Genomic DNA, 18628 nt, shown 5'->3' on the forward strand with positions numbered 1-18628 from the left:
CATAGAGCCGGGCCCAGGCTCAGTGCTGTTGCAGGAGCAGAGCCTGGGGTGCTGTGGGAGCCACCGGAGCAGGTGTTGGATCTGGTCTCTGGCAGGGCAAGCATTGCCTGAGACTCTGTGGCCATGTCTGCAGGGTCTGGCAGGGCAGGGGTGATGCTGGTGCAAGTGGGTGGATGTGCTGCCTTGTCCCTGGTGCAGCAGCCTGGGTGCTGATCTGGAGTAAGTCAGGTGAAGTCTGTCCTGGTTGGTCCTCTCACTAACAGCGAGGAAGAGGTGGTACCCCAATAGCTGCTGCAACCATGACAGCCCCAGCATACATTGCTGTTCCTAGTGATCCCAGTAGTGACAGCCCTGTGTGCTACTCTCCACACCCACCCAAGACGTGGCACCCCAGCAGGATGCTGGATCTCCCCTTGGCCCCCACTTGTGATGCTGCTGTATTCACCCACAACCCTGTTGTGGCACAAGGAACTCTGGAGCACAACCCTGGTGCAGCTTGTACCCTGCCAGTGTGAGGCCATGGGGGAGAGCTGCAGTGTGTGTGCTTCTCCCATGCGCCATCATGACCCAGGTACCTGGTACCCTCTGAGCCGGTGCTGCACTAGCTTTTACTCCGTGCCATCTCTCCCAGGAAAGCAGCACTTGTGCGAGAGAGCAGCTGCCTGCAGTGTCCTGTACCATGCCAAAGTACCAGCCTTCACTGTGCAGGTGCACCTGGGGATGTGGTGAGCCAGTTGCTACCATGCTTGTGTGTCCTGAGAGACCCTATTCCTCAAAGGGCCAGGCCTTTCAGGAGTGACAGAGTCACTCGGCATATGAGTGGGGGAATGAAGCCCTAGGTAGTGTACTAGCAGGCTTACTGTGTGTGGGAAAGCAGGTGCTGGAAAGGGGAGGGAATTTAACCCTTATTCAGACAGGAAAAACTGCCAGTCCCAGGCAGGCTGCATTGCTTGCTGTAGTAGACCAGTGCTTGGAGGTTTCTGCAAGACATTGTGGCTGGGTGCAGGTTAACCCCACTCAGGAGTTTGTGGCCATGATGCCTGGGTGGCCAACAGCCCCTGCAGAGGAAGATATAGAAGGTGTGCTGTTCTGCTTTGCCCCCATGCTGAGACTTGTAAGATCTCCCTTGATTCTGCAAAGATTGTCGCTGTTGCTGTTGAGGTGCTAGCTGCTATTACCCTGGTTTCATCTCCAATGCTCCCTAACAGACTGTTAGCATCTGTGGGACTGCTGCTGGGGCAGGAGCTGATACCCACCTGCGATGTGCACTCTGGGTGACAAGGGGTTTGAAAGGCACGAGCCACACGCAGGGCTCCTTTGGAAGTGTGTTATTTTGTGTCCCTAAGTATGAATCCAAACTGCAACCGGTCCCTGCGATCAGGGCTCCTCCTGAGTAAGTCAGTCCCTCTATGTATGTCCCTGGGTGAAGGGGTCTGCCATGCAAGAGGAGAGCACATAAGTGGCACTTGTTTAGCCTGCAAAGTGAAGTCTGAGTGTGGATCTAATTGCTGCCTGTATATAAATACTTACGCACACAAAGGAGAAGAGCTGCACAAGCTAACAGACAAAGCTGATGCAAGAGTAGGGTAAACTAGCCATGAATGTGTGGGCTAGAAATTAGGCCATTTCTAACCATCACAGCAAAGAAGGGTCTGAAACAGCTTTCCAGGAAGAGGAGAGAGCAAGAAGAGACCTGGAAGAAAGAGTTTTGTAAGAGGATTTCAGACATGGCACCTGGGGTGCCAGCAGCCCTGTCCCCGAGGATGGAAAGAGCAACCTCCCAGCCTCCTGCAGCCCTGCTCTGGCTCCGCACAGCGCTGGCCTCTCACCACAGGCTGCAGGACCCTGTGCCGATGCTGACAACAGCCACAGGTCTTTGCACCCCTCTCTGGGCTGCCATCGGCTGCGCCAACCTGTTCTCACCCTGCCACAGGACAGAGTGGCAGCACCTTCTCCCTGGAGAGACGCCAGCTTCCCCCGTCTCAGGAGCAGTTCCAGCTGGCACCCCTGCTGATGAGTGCCTTGATTTCTTCTTCCTGCTCTTATCATGCCCTGGGGCTGCTTGTCTTCTTCAGATCTTGCCTGTTGCACCTTTCTAAGTCCCACCATCACAGCACTAGCACTTCCCAGGATTTTCACAGCCAGATGCCTTCTCTCCAGAGAAGAGCAATTCAGTGATACACCAAGTGATGGCCGTGGTTCTGCATTATCTCTAACCCAGCGGGGACCTGGAGTCCCAGTGGCGAAACCTGAAGATGCCAGGGCAATGTTCAACAGCGTAGGGTGAGATGATCCCTATGGCATGGCTGCCCTTGACGGAGGAGGTTGTGAGAGATGTCAGGGAAGGTGGCTTAGACTCTAACACTGGGAATGGCGGGGAGTGGAGCAGGCCATCGGGGAACGCTGTTTCTCACAGCATAAGAGGTAAAGGTGGCTGGACTTTACAACCTCTTGTGAGGGCTATTGCAAAGAGCATTTGGAAATCTAAATAAACTGCTCTGCTCTGGGTTTCACTTATTGGTGCTCCTGGTGGCACATGCAGGGAGCTCTACTAGATTAGTGAGGCGTGACTTTCTTTGATGGAAGCATTACTGATTTGTTCCTCTCACTATGAAATCTTGAAAGATTTTATAACTCTCTTTGATGATTTTTTCATCTGTTTTTCCTGATGTTAGAATAAGACTCATTGGATTATAATTTATAAGATACTCAATTTATATCTTTTTTTCAAGATAAGTGATTTTTTTTTCCTCAGCAGAGAAGTTGATTTAATAAGAGAAAATGAATGTGAATGACTCTGCAAGTCTGTAATGGAGTTCAGGGGTGGGGGTGGCCAGTGCGCTTTTCCAACCATTCACAGTTGTATCTTGAACATTATTGGGAACTAATGAGGTACCAGAAGATTGAGGAAAAAAGCAAGGATAATCCTGACAATTACCATCTGGAGCGTTTCATTTCTCCCCCTAGTGAAATAACAAGACAGAAAAAAAAGGGAAGAAATAAAATCAATGAATGACAATAGTTGAACAGAACTACAGGCAGCAGACTGGAGGCACAGGCTCAGATGGGTGCTGCTGCCAGGCTGGGCAGATGGAGATTTGCCCCTGAGAGGCCATGAGCCAGAGCCACCTCTGTTTGTTGGGACACCCTGGTTGCAGGACTTCTTTAGGGTATAGATCCTGGCCTGCTTGGTTTGTTGCTGCAGGGTGGTATCTAAGGGTGGGTGAAGCTGTGTTGGCTGAGGCAACAAGGTGACCCTGAGCCAGCACCGGGCCCTTGGGGCCAAGAAGGCCAACGGTGTCCTGGACTGCATGAAAAGGAGTGTGGGCAGCAGGGCGAGGGAGGTTCTCCTCCCCCTCTGCTCTGCCCCAGTGAGGCCACATCTGGAGTGCTGCATCCAGTTCTGGGCCCCCCAGTTCAAGAAGGGCAGGGAGCTGCTGGAGCAAGGCCAGCGCAGAGCTGCCAAGGGGATCAGGGGCTGGAGCATCTCCCTGGTGAGGAAAGGCTGAGAGACCTGGGCTTGTTCAGCCTGGAGAGGAGAAGGCTGAGGGGGGATCTCATCAGTGCTTATAAATATCTGAAGGGTGGGTGTCAGGGGGCCGGGGCCGGGCTCTTTTCAGCGGTGCCCAACGCCAGGCCAAGGGGCCACGGGCACAAGCTGGAACACGGGAAGTTCCCCCTGAACATGGGGACAAACCCCTTTGCTGTGCGGGTGCCAGAGCAGGGGCACAGGCTGCCCAGAGAGGCTGTGGGGTCCCTTCCCTGGAGACATTCACCCCCCGCCTGGACGCGGCCCTGTGCCCCTGCTCTGGGGGTGCCTGCTCACGCAGGGGTGGGACGGGGTGAGCTCCAGAGGTCCCTTCCAGCCCCCACCAGTCTGGGATTCTGTGAAGGGACCACTGTGGCATTACTCTTGCTTAATTCCCTGTGGGGCCGTGTGTCAGAGCGAGGGAGGCAGCAGGTGGGAGCCGGGCCCATCTGCGTTAGCACACGTTCAGAGGAAAGCTATAGCATTTGGGAGGTCTTGTGCCGAATGGTGCCTGCTGTGAGCGAGGTGTGCCCCCGCCTGCACAGCGTGGATGTGGCTCTGGAGAGGTGACAGGCAGAGCTCGGGATCCTTCCCCAATGCCTTCGGGCAGATGGGTTGGCATCCAAAGTATTCCTCCGTGTTGGCTCCAGGCTTCCTGCAGCTCATGGGTCCTCACCAGCTCCGTGAAGGTGCAGGTATACACGCATGCCCCAGCTGCAGGAGGTCTTCCTGCTCTGCTTCTTGCGAGGGCGTACGCAAGTGTGCGCTGCTGTTGTCCCATCTGTTCCAGGGTCTGCCCGCCTCTATGTGGATGCATGCCCACGGGATGCAGTCAGACCACGTGTCACTTGTATTTCTGATGATTTATCTCTTTGCTACGTGTATTTTTCCAAGCAGAACTTTGTGTTCCTTCTGCTCTTCTTTCTAATCTCTTCAGGCCCTTTTTTACTTGCCCACTCCCACTTTCACACTGCATTTCATTAAGGTCCTGTTTGATCCCTTCATCTAAGTAACTAATAAAAATCAGTCCCAGTCCTCACCCTGAGCCTGTGGCAGTAGCTGAACGGTAGAGATGACAGCTTGTTTTGTGTCCAGCCTTCAGCTACTTTCAGGCCTGACCGAGAGGCAGGTAGAGCTGGTCTCCCACGCTGCCATGCCTGGCGAGGCTCTGCCTGTCCCACAGCAGCTGCCAGCCTCAGGGAGGAATCCCAGGCCAGGGACTTCTGACACCTGCCCTTTGCTGGGCTGTCTCCTGGCCTTGCTGGGTGGCTGGTGCGTGCCCAGAGTCCTCCATACAGATCCGACTTCCCTCAGCCCTGCTTCCTCTGCCAGGGTATCAGCTGTCGAGATTTTATACCACAGGGTCTCAGGGTCGTACGTGGGTCGTGGCAGGTCCTGCCAAGAGTCCATGCAGTCCCTGTCCTGCCCTCAGCCCCTTGCTGCAGGGTGCTGGGCACTCCTCAGGGCCCAGCCGTATGCTGTGCCTCCTGGTCTTGCCGTGCCTCAGTGCACATGCGAGGATGGGCCAGACTCCCTGAACGCTGTGCCACCCTCGCCTGTCCCCTGGGACCCTGGCGCACTGCTGGTGGCAGACTGGGAGAGGCCCTGTGGACCTGTGCTTGTGTGGCTGCAGGTTTCTTCTCTCGGTCTCGAGCCATTTGGCCATGTGCAGGCCACGGCTGCTGGCTTCCCAGTTCAGACTTCCCGTGTCGCCCTTTGTGCAACAGATATTTTTGCTGTCTCTCTCTTCCTGACCACTCTTGCTCCTTTGTCTTTTGTGCTGTGAGCGACCTCAGCCAGTGGCTCTTTCTGGCTGTTTGTGACTCATGGCCATTTCATCCACTTCCCCTCACCAGCCCCACCTCGTCCCTGGTGTCCCTGACTTAAAGCTGCGGAGCCCAGCCTATTCCCTGCAGGCCTCACTTTTGCCAGGTGGCCTTGTCTGCTTCAAAGCCTGCATCCCTTCGCCTGAGACCTGTGAGCTGCTCGGCCCCAGGACGTGCTCTGCGGAGCTGCCGTTCTGACGCATCTCTGCCTGGGGCCTGGACAGACATGGGATGGGGCATGCGGTGTGCTTCTTGGAGCAGGAGGCTTTCTAACGCCACCAGTCTTGTCTCCTCTCACCCCAGTGCACTGCCAGAGAGCTGTTCTCAGACCCCGGGGAGACACAGCAGGAGAGCTGCTGCTGGCCAGACACCCTAGAAAGGCATGGATTTGGCTTTCTTTGCTGCTGGGCAAGCATGTTTTCTCATACCTTAAAAAGGGACTGGTTGGGGATGACTCAAACTGTCATGGCACTCTGTCCTCCCGTCTGGGCACAAAGGCTTGACCCTGTGCCAGGGCGGCACTGAGAGACCGGGGCAACCAGAGTCCAGGGTGCAGGGGAAGCTGGAGACCCCTTAGTTCTTGCACCTGTCAAGCAGCAGCAGACAGACAGGACCTGCAGCTCTCCAGCACAGGGGTGTAGGTGTGCATCGAAGGAAAGGAGGAGCCCAGAGACCAGCCGGTTGCTCCTGGGCTGGTATCATTGTCTGTCATGATCAAGCCATGATTTCTGTTCTGGGGCTAGTGCCACAGAGTTGCAGAGCTTGTGCTCCAGGAGCCATTAGACTCCACCTGTGACCCCGATCTTCCACGTCTGAGGATGCAGCCTTCTCCAGCTATCTTGCCTGTTCTGCCAGTGCAAGGCATTTGCAGCAGATGCTGCTCCAGCTGGGAGAGTTGCTTAGGGCCGGCCACCCTGGCAGAGTCAGGGCTCTCAGTGATGCCTGCCTTGTGCAGTCCTTCAGCCTCAGGGTGGGAGGGCTGAAGGAAGAGCCATTAGTCATTTCCTGGACAGATCCAGGCCATACCGTAAATCTCTCCAGCTCTCAGTGGTTTGGGGGCTATTTCTGTTTGAGGATTGTCACGTAGATTAAAGCCTTGAATCCCAGCCAGTGATGGACCGGACGCAGTCCCATGCACAGTCCTGCAGGGCTCAGCCCAGCATCCCATCTGCTCTTGGCAGGGCAATTGCTGGCTTGTCCCTGCCTGGGAGCAAGGGCTTGACCTGCTGGGCAGGCAGGGTCCTCCTGGCTTTAATTAGTCCTCACCTGTGGGGGGACTGGCAGAAATAGCAGCTCATGGTGGTGGCTGCTAGCGTCTCTGCTCTATACTGGAGCTAATGGTAGCTGCGCCTGCCACCAATCCAGTGTGCTCTGCACGCATGTGGCTTCTCTGACTGAGACAGGTCTCTGGGGTGGAAATACAGGTCAACCATCCTCCCACTTCCAAAACTTTGGCACAAGGGCACTGCTGCATCCTGTTGTCCAAGTATGAGCCAGTTCGGGAAACCCCTGGCAGACAGCCCCAGCTCCTTGCCTGATGGGCCGGTGGAGGTGCTGAGGGAGCCTGCAGCCCAGGGGCCAGTCCGGCTGTTTGCAGGTGTGTGCAGACATGTGCTGGGTGGTGACTGCCACTGAGCGGGGGTATCGGGGACCTCACAGTGGGCAGCACTCCAGCAACTGCAGGACGAACAGTTTCCAGGGCCAGAACCAAGACCTTTCCCTGTAAAACCCAGAGACAGGCAGGGTGCTGAGCTCCCCCAAATCACACCTGCTTGTCCTGCTGATGTCCAGCCTCCCTCATGAGTGCCCCCTGGCAGCTGGGGAAGGAGCCAAGCAAGCCCTCCAGATAGGCTGGTGCTGATGTGGAGATGGAGGATCACGGTTGCAGATGGGGGACAGGACCACTGGGACTAACTGCAGGCATTGGTGGTATGGAGGGAAGACAGTTGATCAAAGGAGCAGAGCAGGCCCCAGAAGCTGGGAAGACCTGTCCTCTGCCCCAAGGCACTGTGTCCAGACCCTCTGTGCCGGCTCTGGCGCATGCACTGTGCTCTGAGCCCTCCCTGGGTGAGCAGAGGCTCTGGGTGTCCGTGTGCCTGGGATGGGGAAAACCCAGGACAGGTCCATGCTTTGCTGCTAGGATGAGGAAGGGTGCCTTTCGGGTGGCTGGTGGGAGATACTGGGGGGGTCAGGGGGGAGGGCATGCAGTGGCAGTTGGCCCTTACAGGGTGTGGGGGGGCACTTGTGAGGATCCCTGCATATTGTGGGGCTTCTCGGTGAGGTCTCTGACCTGGGGATTCCCATGTCGGGTGGGGGTGGTCCTCTGCAAGGCCCTCAACATGAGGATCCCTGGGCAGGTCGGGTGTCCCCACAGGGTCCCTACCATGGGGAACTGTGTGTGGGTGCCTCTGTGAGATTCCTGCATGGTTGGTTGGGAGTTCCTGGGTGAGGGCCCCAAGATGGGGGTCTATTTGTGGGGCAGTTAGGGGTCCTGTATGAGAGGTGGCCTGGGTGGAGTGTGGGGGTCCTCCACTGGGCCCCTCCCATGGGTCTCCACCAGGTCCCTGAGTGGAGTTTGGGTATCCTCCGGTGGGTCCTTGCCAGGATCCCCCTGTGGGATCCCTGCGGGGTGCCCGTGTGCAGTGTGTGGGTCCTCCACCGGGGCGGTGCCAGGGGATGGTCCCTGCCGGGGGTGGGGGTGCGGGTCCCGCGGGGTCCCTGCAGGGGTGCCCGTGGGCAGAGTGGGGTTTTCCACCGGGCCCCTGCCAGAGGATGGTCCCCGCCGGCGTCCCCCCGCGGGGTCCCAGCCGGGGTGCCCCCGCGGGTCGCCGCGGCCGCGCTCACCGCCTCTCCTCACCCCGCAGGGCCCCCGGGCGGGCTGTGAGCGCGGCCCCCGGTGCCGGCCGCCCCGCCGCGCCGCACGGAGCATGCCTCTGAGCCCCGCCGGCAGCAAACATGAGAGCCCGGAGTCGCCGCCGCCAGAGCCACCGCCGCCGGAGCGACAGCCCCGCGCCGCCGCCGCCGGGGAGCCAGGCGCCGGCCTGCGGGAGGAGACGCGGCTCGACCCGGCCCGGGGCCCCGGCGGGCCCCGCTCCCCCAAGCTGGCGTCCCCGGCGCGCATGGAGGAGCCCGCGCCCGGCGCCATCGTCGTCCGCATCGGCATCCCCGACCTCCAGCAGACGGTGAGTGCCCGCCCCGGCCCCGGCCCCGACCCGCGCCCCGGCCCCGGCCCCGACCCGCGCCCCGGCCCCGGCCCCGACCCGCGCCCCGGCCCCGGCCCCGGCCCCGGCCCCGACCCGCACCCCGGCCCCGGCCCCGACCCGCACCCCGGCCCTCCTCCCTGACACCTGCAGTCCCGGCACCACCCGCCAAACTTCGCACCGCCGCGGGCGGCTGGCCACGGGCCCGGCAGTACGGCCCCCCGGCGACCCGGCTCCCCATTGCCCCCGCTCCCCATTGCCCCGGCTCTCCACGGCCCCCGCTCCCCATTGCCCCCGCTCCTCGGTGCCCCGCTCCCCTCTTCTCCGCAGAGCCCGGCGGGGATGCGGGCGGAGCGGGCTGGGCAGCCCCGGCTGCAGCCCTGCCTTCCCGGGGCGCAGCCCGGCCGGGGCGCTCCGGGTCCCCCGGTGCGGCCGCAACCAGGGGCCGCTCCCGCCGCCGGGGGCCCGCACCGGGCCGGGACCGGGCTGCGCTCCGCCACTTGCCCTGAGCACAGGGGACGGCGGGGCGGGCGCGGAGAGTGGGCGCAGCTCAGGAGGCTCCTGCACTAGCACGGTACCGGTACCAGTTCTGCTCCAGCACTGGCTTCGGCACCAGTACCGGCTGGGCCGAGGTGCGGGAGCGCGGAGCCGCAGCGCAGCACGGGGAGCTGACGGCCGCCTGCTCGCTGGCGGCGTGGGCAGGCAATCCTGGGCAGGGTGTGCGGGCAGCAGGGCTGCACTGAGCCGGGCGTGGGCGTGCGTGGGCTGCGCGTGGAAGGCGATGCGACCAGAGTGGGTTCAAGGTGTCGGGCCCGGGTTCAGCCCAGCTGGTGTGTGCTGGGTGCACGACTGTGCACCACTGTACACCACACTGGGGTGTGGTGTGCCGGGCCACGGCGCAGCAGGCAGGACGTGCGGATGGGACCTGCTGGGGGCCGAGGTGTGACACAGGAGGGCACGGGCATCATGGTGTGCCAGCCAGGGCGGCCGTGGCATGGGGCAGCACTTGTGGCATGGAGGGACCAAGGGTGGCATGGCAGGTGGTTTCCCCCGGGCACAGCGGGTGTCTGGCAGGCAGGGTGCACTGAACCACGGAGGGTGTGGGGTGGCTGTTACAGAATGGGGCGGTGCTGGGGGTCACCTCGGGTATTGGGTGCTTCTGGGGAGCAAGAGCTTGGAAACTGAGCCTGGTCAGTGCAGGGAAAAAGTTCACTGAAGGCCCGGGGTAACTGTGGCCCTAATGAAGGGTGCTCCAATTAGAGGTGGAGCGCAGGGAGCAGTGACTTGCCTGGGGATGGGTGGGCTGCGAGGGAGCCTGTAGTCCTGGATGAGGCATTGTGGGCAGGAGTGGGGGTACCCCTTGGGGATGAGGGGTGAAGGAGATAGATGAGGAGACAGAGAGACTTGGGGTAAGTATAGTGTTGCTGGGAGTGGAGGGAACTTTGGTGGGGTAAGCGTTCTCTTTTGGAGACTGGTGTGGGGGTCCTGGAGCTAGAAGCTGGGGCCAGAGAGCTTGTTAGAGGACAGTGGCACTGGGGCTGATGGCAAAGCACTTGGGGCTGAAGTGCTGGCATGCTTGCTGACATAGCTCTGCAGGCTCAGCTGCCAAGTGCTGGAGAACGGTAGAGGCAGGCGAGACGGTGCTGCCTTTGCTGTCGAAGAATTGGACAGACGCTCTGCTCTAGTGAGGACTGACCTTGTGCTGCAGGAAGGGCTTTACACCCGCTTGCTACCACCCCAACCCCTGCTGGGGTTGTGAGCAAGGCTCTTGGGGACACAGTGTCTGCTTTTCCCCTTCACTGCTCTTTTACCCCCAGCACATCAGCTCCTCCTCTGCCATCTCTGTGCACATCCATCCCGGAGCTGATGCACAGACCCGGGTCTCATCCTGCCCCAGCCCTCACCCCAGATCCCATTGTGTGATGCAGCATAGGGCAGGGTCCCATGGCAGCAGGGTCCAAGGACCGTCAGTGAGGGTCCTTGCTCTGCACATTGCCATGGCATTCACCTCTCTGCTTTGCTGTTCCTTGGGCACTGCTCCGCACCTCCCTTCCCCGTCTTAATTTGTTTTGGGAGTGTGTGTGGGCATTGGAGGAAGCAGTGATGCTGGAGTCTGAGTGATGGTGTGTTGTAACAACGCCCCACCTACCTCCTTACAAGTCCTCCACTGCAACCAGGGGATAGTGCTGGAGTCTGAGTGAAGCAACTCAGCCTTGCCAGACCGAAGATCACCTGAGGCAGTGGAGGGAATGGGGCACTTCACGCAAAGCACAGCATCTTTGCATGTATAAAGTAGGAATTTCCCTCCCAGATCTGCCTTCCCCGAGGGGCAGATGCTATCAGAGAGCTGAAGAGTGGAAGTGTTTCTGGTGCAGCCTCCGTGGGCTAGGGGTGGGAGCCAGCAGAGTTGGAGCCCCTGGGGAGCCCTGCGGGCTGCCTGGGACTGGGGGCGTTGCTCCCCTCGGATGGCCGAGCGAGGCGGGCAGGCAGCACTTCTGGTGCTGGCAGAGGCGCAGTGGGGAGTGCTGGGGCCGTGGGGCTGCCTGCCGGGTGCAGAAAGGAGCACCACAGCACTCGCGCCCCGGCAAGCACAGCCTGCGCACCGCGAGCCCGGTTAACGTGCGGAGGAACCCACTGCAGCCGCAGACCAGGGCTCTGGCTTTGCAGTGCGAGTGGCGGGCGCTCACAGGTCCTGCACAGCACCCGTGGAGGGGCAGCGCGGCCCGACCAGCCCTGTCCCTGCTGCCCATCCCACGGTAAGCATGCTCTGAATTTCATGGGATGCTGATGAGAGTCGGAGGCTGTGCTGTGGCACCTGCTGTCCCGGGCAGAGAGAGGCAGGATTAAGGCAGATTTGGGTGCAGGCTGCCTGCAGAGCAGTTTGCCCTGGGGAGCCGTGGGAGGCAGGACGGTGTGATGGCTGCACTGTCAGACCCTCTGCTGCCCTGCAGGCTGGGCAAGGGGAGCCAGACACCCTGTGCTGCTCCCTGCACAGTAGTCCTGTGCTGTCATCAGCCCACAGCTGTGCTCAGGCTGGTGTCAGGGGCATCCCTTTTTTTCAGACCAAGGCAGTATCTGCAGAGGGCTGTTGAATTTACAGCTCAGGTGGGGGCTGACTTCCCAAATAGAAACTGCCTGTTTTGCAAGCTCCTCTTCTGTGCTAGCTGAGGTACCTTCACTTAAATAAAGGGAGGCAGGAAAATCCCAGCTGACTTAACCGTATGCACACCTAAGAGCTATACAGTGTCCTGTGACTGGCCCTGAACTTCCCTAGGCTCCTGTGCATTATCCCCATGGATCAGCTCTCTGATCCAGGCACTCACAGTGCTCATTCCTTGCACCTTGAGCAGACAGGCTTGGTCCCTGTCTGCAAGGTGACATCCAAGCAGATGGGGGCCTGACCAGGGTGAAAGGGGGCAAGGCGAAAATGAGCAACTAAGCCTGTTCCATCTGCCACTGCTGGGGTTGCCGCCGCAATCCCGCCTCCTCCATGAGGTGCTCTGGGATGTGTTGGAGGATGTTTGGTGTGTTTTGGAGAAGCTCACAGGACAGATGCTCTAGAGCTGTGTGCGTTCCCTGCCTCCTCCTCCTTCCCTCTTACAGAGCATTGGGTCTTGGCCTCACCCAGCTCAAGAGCAGCCAGCATCCTAGGCCTCCTCCCTGCTCCAGCTCCTGGCCCATACAGGTACTGATTCTCCCTGCAGTTAGTGGTCTTTGTGCTGGCACCTGTCTGACCAGAGCCCAGCTCTCTTTCCCAGGGCTGCTGTGGCTCAGCAGGGCTGTGGCACAGTCTCTCAGGCCAGGTGGAGACCCCTCTCCTGGAGTGGTCTCTTGCTGCTCAGACCCTTTTCCCTGGGTTTGGATAGGCCTTTGTACTTCAGAGGAGCTGCTGTTGAGCTGTTCTTCACCTCAGCCTGCGTCTGCAGGGCAGAGAAGACCCTGAGGCTCAGGCGTTTTCCTGGAGGTGTCCTGCTTTTGCTGCTCTGCTTCTCTGGCTTTGCTGCGGTGGTGGTCCTCCCTGGAGGACAGCTGGCAGAGGGAGGCTGACACTTTGGCTGCTCTGTGGGTCTGTGTGTGGCTTTTGCTCCTGGCCAGGCTTAGTGTCTGCACCCTGGGAGGGATCTCACAGCCTGTGGGTGTGAAGTGGGACTCAGGCGGGCTGAGGAAAGGGATAAGGCACAGGACCCTGATGCTGCCTGCAAGAAAGGTAGTCAAATGCCTGCCTTGTAATGGGACCAATCCTCACCTCCTCTGACCTGACTCTGCCTCTCCTTCCTGGACCTGCCCAGAGGCTGAGTTGCTCTGAGGGGTGTGGAGCATGCATCAGGGATCATCCAAGAAAAGAGGCTTTCTTCCCTGATTGCTCTAGGGAGAGCACAAACATAAGGAGAAGGGATGGGACCCCAACAGGGATCACTGGCCTACACAAGACTGTGTGGTGCTGGCAAGGGGTTGGTGTGCCTAAGGGGTTTTGCTCACTGAACTCCAGCCCTTGCACAGTCTGAAGTGACCCCCTGCCCTCCTCCCACGGGTGCCTCTGGGGCTCGGGGTCTGGCTTGGCAGCTGCAGCACATGGCTGATGTGCCATGGGCTTTGCTATAGCAAGCTTGAAGTCGGGGATTGTCTCTTTTGGGATCTTCAGGCACAGGGTTGACAGGTAGGTTTTCAGTAACAAGCCAGACTCCATTAGCTGCCAGAGCTTCAGAGATCAGGACTTCAGCTGGGCGAAGTTCAGTTTATTCAATTTCATGTCTTCTGTCAGGGTTGGAGCCTTCAGGTGGGTTTTTAGACTGTGAAAAGTCAAGTTTCCCAGCTGTCTTGGAGTTGTCTCCAAGCCTCTTTTAGGTTCCTTTGCAACTCTCCATCACTGCCTTTATTCAGCTGAAAGCCTTTGAATTTGCCGTTAGTGGTTTCCATTGTTAGGAGCAAATCTCCACCAGGGGCTGTGACCTTGTCTCTGAAAAGGCAGTCTCTTCAGGCACATCACTATTTACATCCTAATGATGGGCCAGCACTTTCACGTTAAGCAGTCTGAGCAACCTGCACGACTCTGAGCTCGGGGGAGAGAGGCTAAGCTGCCCTACACCCATGCAGACAGCTTGAGAAATGGAGCCCGGAGTGCAGGAGGATCAGGACACGTCTCCTACTGCGCACAGACACAGGAGATGCAGAGAGGCAAGTGGAGACGGGACAGGAGGATGGGCCCTTCTGCAGTGCAGAAACCAGGGAGGGGTGTGCTTGGATGGGAAGGGAGCACATCTTAATTGCCAAAAGGAGCCTCCCTTTGTCACAGTGCAGAAGTAGCCAGTGGTGTTCCTTGCTGTGTACGTGAAGAGCTCTGCTGGGGACATAAGCAGGCTATAAACCCCTCAAAGTACTGGATGACAGAGCTTGCGAATGGCCCTCCGTTCTGACAGGCAAAGTTGCCCAGCGAGTTGCGCAGTTCCCAAAGCCCATGGGCATGGGGCAGCCTTGCAGGTGATGGGAGCCATGGCCTGTCCTGGGCAGGGGCAGGGGCTGGGGCTGGGGGAGATCAGCAGTGCTTGGCACGTGCTGGCACACTCTGCTTCTGTGCTGGGGAGTACCTGGGACCGTGGTCAGGAGCCACATGATACCCTACAGCCCAAAGGGTCCTCTGTCCTGCATGGCCCCTGGCAGGCGACTCCACTACTTAGCTGGATATTTTTCATGGTGCCCAAGATTTGCTGTCCCCTGTTGCCCCCTGTGAGGTCTCTGTATGGCAGCTGAGGCGCTCAAGGCAAGTGTCTGGGGAAAGTAAGGTGTCGCAAGATGGGTACATCTTGTTGCTTCAGTTTTGGTTCCTTGTCTCCTCTCCTCCCCTCCTTTCCCACTAGCTGTTTTTGAAGGACTCTAAATAGCAGTGTCCTGTGTGTTTAGGGGCTGAGCTCTTTGGGAGGTGCCTGGGCCTGCCCAGCCTGCTGTGGGGTCTACCATGATGGGACCCCGGCTCCTGCTCATCCCACCTGGGCTGTGGGCGCTGTGCTCCTGCAAGAAGGTTTTGGGGGATGGTGGGTGCAAGGGGGGTGGCCTGGCTGCTGGAGCCCTGAGGTGGAGTGAAGTTGTCATGTTAGCAGGTCACGTTGGTGACCTGGCAGGAGGAAGGACAATTCGTGCTGCAGTGGAGGGGAAGACTGATGTTGAGAGCAAAGAGACCCTATGAGGCGCAGATGCATATTTGGGATGAGAAACAGCAAGCTGTTTGTGGAGAGGCACGGCGCCATGGATGGGTTTCTTGCGGCGGTGCCATTCAGGAACGCCTGGGCTGCACAGGGCAGCTGGGTGTGCGAGGACGCCGGTTGGAGGGACTGTCCATCTATGGGAGGCGTGTGAGCACAGCTGCTTGGTGATGCTGGGAACGCGGACTCTGCACCTCAGCACTGGCAGAGCGGGCAGTGCTGAGAGGGAGCCACTGTCTTTCATGGCGTCTGTTTGGGTGCAGCCCTGTGGTGACAGCCTTGGAGGTTTCAGGGCAGATCGTTGGTTCCCAAGCTGGCAGGATCGCAGTCAGTAAGATAGATTTACAGCCCTGGAGGGAATTTTGTCTCATATGCAAAGGGAATCATGCTAAAGCACAGCCTGTTAGCTGTGTTGCAGCCGGGAAAGCCTGGGTGATGCTGAAGGATCTGCATCCTGTGAAAGGATGTCCTGTGGTGTCCAGGCATCAGGGCCTGACGTCTTTCCTCTGCTGGCATCTGTCCTGCAGGAGGGCTCCTCCCCCACACAGGGCTTTGGTGATATGTTGGGGACTGGTGAGGAAACGCCTCATGACCAAGGGCCTTGGAGGCATGGAACCACCCAGCTCCAGAGGCTCTTTGAGGTCTCTGCTGAGACCAGGGCTTCCCTTTGCTGTGGGATGGAGCTGCTCATTTCCATCTGTGGCTGCAGAAAAGGCTTTGCCCCCATCCCTTTTCTCAGTCACCTGATACTTCAGGTTAATATTTTCTGGCTTGTTATCTCCTTAATGCAAATGAAAGAAGAGCCTGAAAGCCAGTGCACAAAGCATTGATTTTTCTGTTAAGCCAAGGGAAACGAAGAAATAAATTTTCCTATTATAGAAGAGAGATAGGCAAAGTTTTCCTGAACTTCTGCTTAGCAAGGACTGATGGCGGGAAGACAGTCTGCTAAGAGATGGTGTGGCATGCCTTTCATTTGGGATTTGATTTGAATTTACTGTGCCGCAAGCCCATGAGCATGGCTGCACTCCACCCTGCAAGCAATACCAATGCTGCATCTCTGCAGCCCGGTGAGGCAGGGGTGCAGCGGCCGCGAGCTGTGGCTGAGCGAGCTGCCCACTGGCAATGGAGGCGCGGGCACCACGCGCAGCTTTGCCGGCAGCCAGAGGGATGGTGTGGTGCGCTCAGTGCAGGGTGCGTGGGCAGGGGGGCTGCGGTGCCTTTGCTGATGTGGCCCTGGGTGCTGCAGAGGGGTGTGTGACAAGGGACGCTGGTTCTGACCGGCCGGTTTGCAAAGGAGGGTTGTTGTGGCTGTAAATGAAAGGCCCTTTCTATGAAACATGCTACATGCTGCACTGTTTCCTCTCCCTAAAAGAAAAAGCAGAGAAAAAGACGGGGGGATATAGGGAATGCCAGTGGACATGTCTCTTCTGAGCCAGGGAGTGCCAAAGGCTCTTGCTTTGCTGCTGTGTGCTCTGTCTCCTGGTGATTGCCCATGACGCAGGACGGACTTTAAATATGAAAAGTATGTGAAGAGGTGCAGTCAGTTTGTCTGTGCCAGCCTGGCAGCTGCAGATGCTTGGCAGCCTTATGAAGCAGCTGGGGGTGCCACCGCAGCACTGTGCTGGTGGGCATGGCAGCAGACTTGCCCACAGCCCACTCTGGTTTCCTGGGCAAGGTGCAGTCCTTCACACTGGCTGCTTTCCTGCAGATACGGAGAGTTTTGTTCTGCATGGCTGTACAGATGCCACGTGCTAAGTAACATGGTGCTGACTGTAGACGCCTCAGCAGACAGAAATGCTGAGCTCATGGGAGCAATTGATACGAAAAGGATGAATGAAACTAGTCTTAAAATCTGTTGTGTGTTAAAAATCCAATAGTAAAAATAGTAGTGAAAATCTGCTGGCATGTATGCTTTATACGTATGATTTTGTGTTCAGTTTTGGGCCCTTCACTACAAGACAGACATTGAAGTGCCGGAGCATGTCCAAAGAAGAGCAATGGAGCTGGGGCAGGGTCTGGAGCACAAGTGTGCTGGGGGGCGGCTGAGGGGGCTGGGGGGGTTTAGCCTGGAGAAGAGGGGGCTGAGGGGAGCCCTTCTCGCTCTCTGCAGCTGCCTGAGAGGGGCTGGAGTGAGGGGGGGGCTGGTCTCTTCTCCCAGGTCACCAGTGATGGGACGAGAGGAAACAGCCTCAGGCTGCGTCAGGGGAGGTTTAGGTTGGAGATGAGGAAATATTACATCACTGACAGAGTGGTCAGGCTTTGGCACAGGCTGCCCAGGGAAGTGGTTGCGTCACCATTGCTGCAGGTATTTAAAAGGGGTTTGGATGTGGTACTTGGGAACATGGTTTAGTGAACTGGCAGTGTTAGATTTACGGTTGGACTTGATGATCTTAAAGGTCCTTTCCAACCTATATGATTCTGTGTGTATTCTGCATCTGTGTATAAATTGCTGTCCCAAATCCATGTCATTCCCTGGGTGGCTTCAGGTGCTGGCAGAATAGGAAGGGCTTCCTGGAGCCATGGTGGCAGAGGCATGGGGCAGCACTGTGCGTCCCAGCTGCCCACAGAACTCCCGGCACCAGGGCTGATGTAGTTAACATGCAGACTTTGGGTATATGCAATATATGTTGATGGGAATCAACACAGGGACCCCTTGGTTGCACAGAATCCCTCATCACCATCAGCTGCTGCTGCACAGAAAAATGTGAGAGGCTGCTGTTGTACTGAAGGAGGAAGAAAAATTGTCTGGTTGGCAGAGTAGTCTTTGAACAACGGCGTGTGGTGGTGTAATTAAGGACAGCGTGGTGCTGAGCTCACAAAGGGGCAGAGCCAGAGTGCTCTGCGTTCAACAACTGCCTGCAGACAGTGTGGCTGGCAAGTGCCACTCTCCTCTCTGGCTTCAGGGAGCATCTCCCTCAGGATCTAACACTTGCTGGGAAACCTCGGATGCTCCCGGCTGCTCTTGTGTGTGTCAGTGCACTGCAGGGCTGAATCTGGGGAGTAACCCTGCTCGATGGCTGTGCAAAATAGCGTCGGTGGGCAGGGGTGAGCAGTGTGCTGTGACCAAACAGGGCTGAGCAGACCCTTTGCAGGAGAGCAGGGCTGCAGCCCAGGGTCCGGCTTGCCTGTGGCGTGGGGAGCCTGAGCTTTTCACCACTCCCAGCGCAAGCCTCCGGCCACCATCCCGCTCCCCGCTCAGCTGTGCTGGGGAAGCAGCGACATGGGAGCTGGGCTCATCGTGGGCAGCAGCTGTGTCCAGTGTGGAGCTCTGTGTACCCACCATCAGAGCTGTGCTAGCGTTTTGCTCCATGGACCCATTCTGTACCATGGCTGTAGGGCAGGGAATTGATCTGTTTTGACAGCCTGGGCTCTGTAGCAGCTCCCAGGATAGCAATTTATATGGAGTTTGATAACCTGGGAACCTCTCCTCCTCCTTAAACCCTGGTGTGTGCAAGCTGCTGGTACACACTGGTGCTGGCCCTTGCACAGGAGGGAGTGTGAGCCCGGGCAAAGGAAAGAGGAGGCTGATGTGCAAGGCCCTGAGGATCCTTCCTAACACTGGCAGAGCTTCTCTGTCTCACCTGCCCGCTCCTGCATTCGGCACGCGGCTGCTTATGCTCCAGGAAGAGCCATTTCAGCTCTGCTTTTGGATGTACATTGCTATGTGGGAGGGGGTGGTGGAGACCCAGGATAAAATTATCCAAAACACCCACGAGATTTATGAGATTATAGTCTGTTTTTTAAGGAGACAGAAACATACCCAAGCTAAGGTTTGCTTCTCTGAAATAGTTACGAATTGTGGGTCTGTATTATTAAAACACATTTGAAAACCGATTCCCAGAGTCTTGCAGCAGGAGTGCTTTGGAAGTGAGTCAC

General features: G+C 58.1%; 1 protein-coding gene across 11 annotated transcripts in view; it reads left to right on the plus strand.

Moving 5' to 3' along the window:
• Nucleotides 1–18628, plus strand: part of SHANK3 (SH3 and multiple ankyrin repeat domains 3) — a 403098-nt gene that overhangs the window by 17248 nt on the left and 367222 nt on the right. For all 11 annotated transcript variants that reach the window (XM_064441038.1, XM_064441069.1, XM_064441094.1 and 8 more), the window contains one exon: nucleotides 8220–8537. In XM_064441038.1, the coding sequence (XP_064297108.1) occupies nucleotides 8283–8537 (255 nt within the window). In that variant the 5' untranslated portion in view covers nucleotides 8220–8282. The remainder of the gene's footprint in view (nucleotides 1–8219; nucleotides 8538–18628) is intronic.

The sequence above is a fragment of the Phalacrocorax carbo genome, chromosome 1 (assembly GCF_963921805.1).
Source record: "Phalacrocorax carbo chromosome 1, bPhaCar2.1, whole genome shotgun sequence".
In the NCBI taxonomy this organism is placed as follows: Eukaryota; Metazoa; Chordata; class Aves; order Suliformes; family Phalacrocoracidae; genus Phalacrocorax; species Phalacrocorax carbo.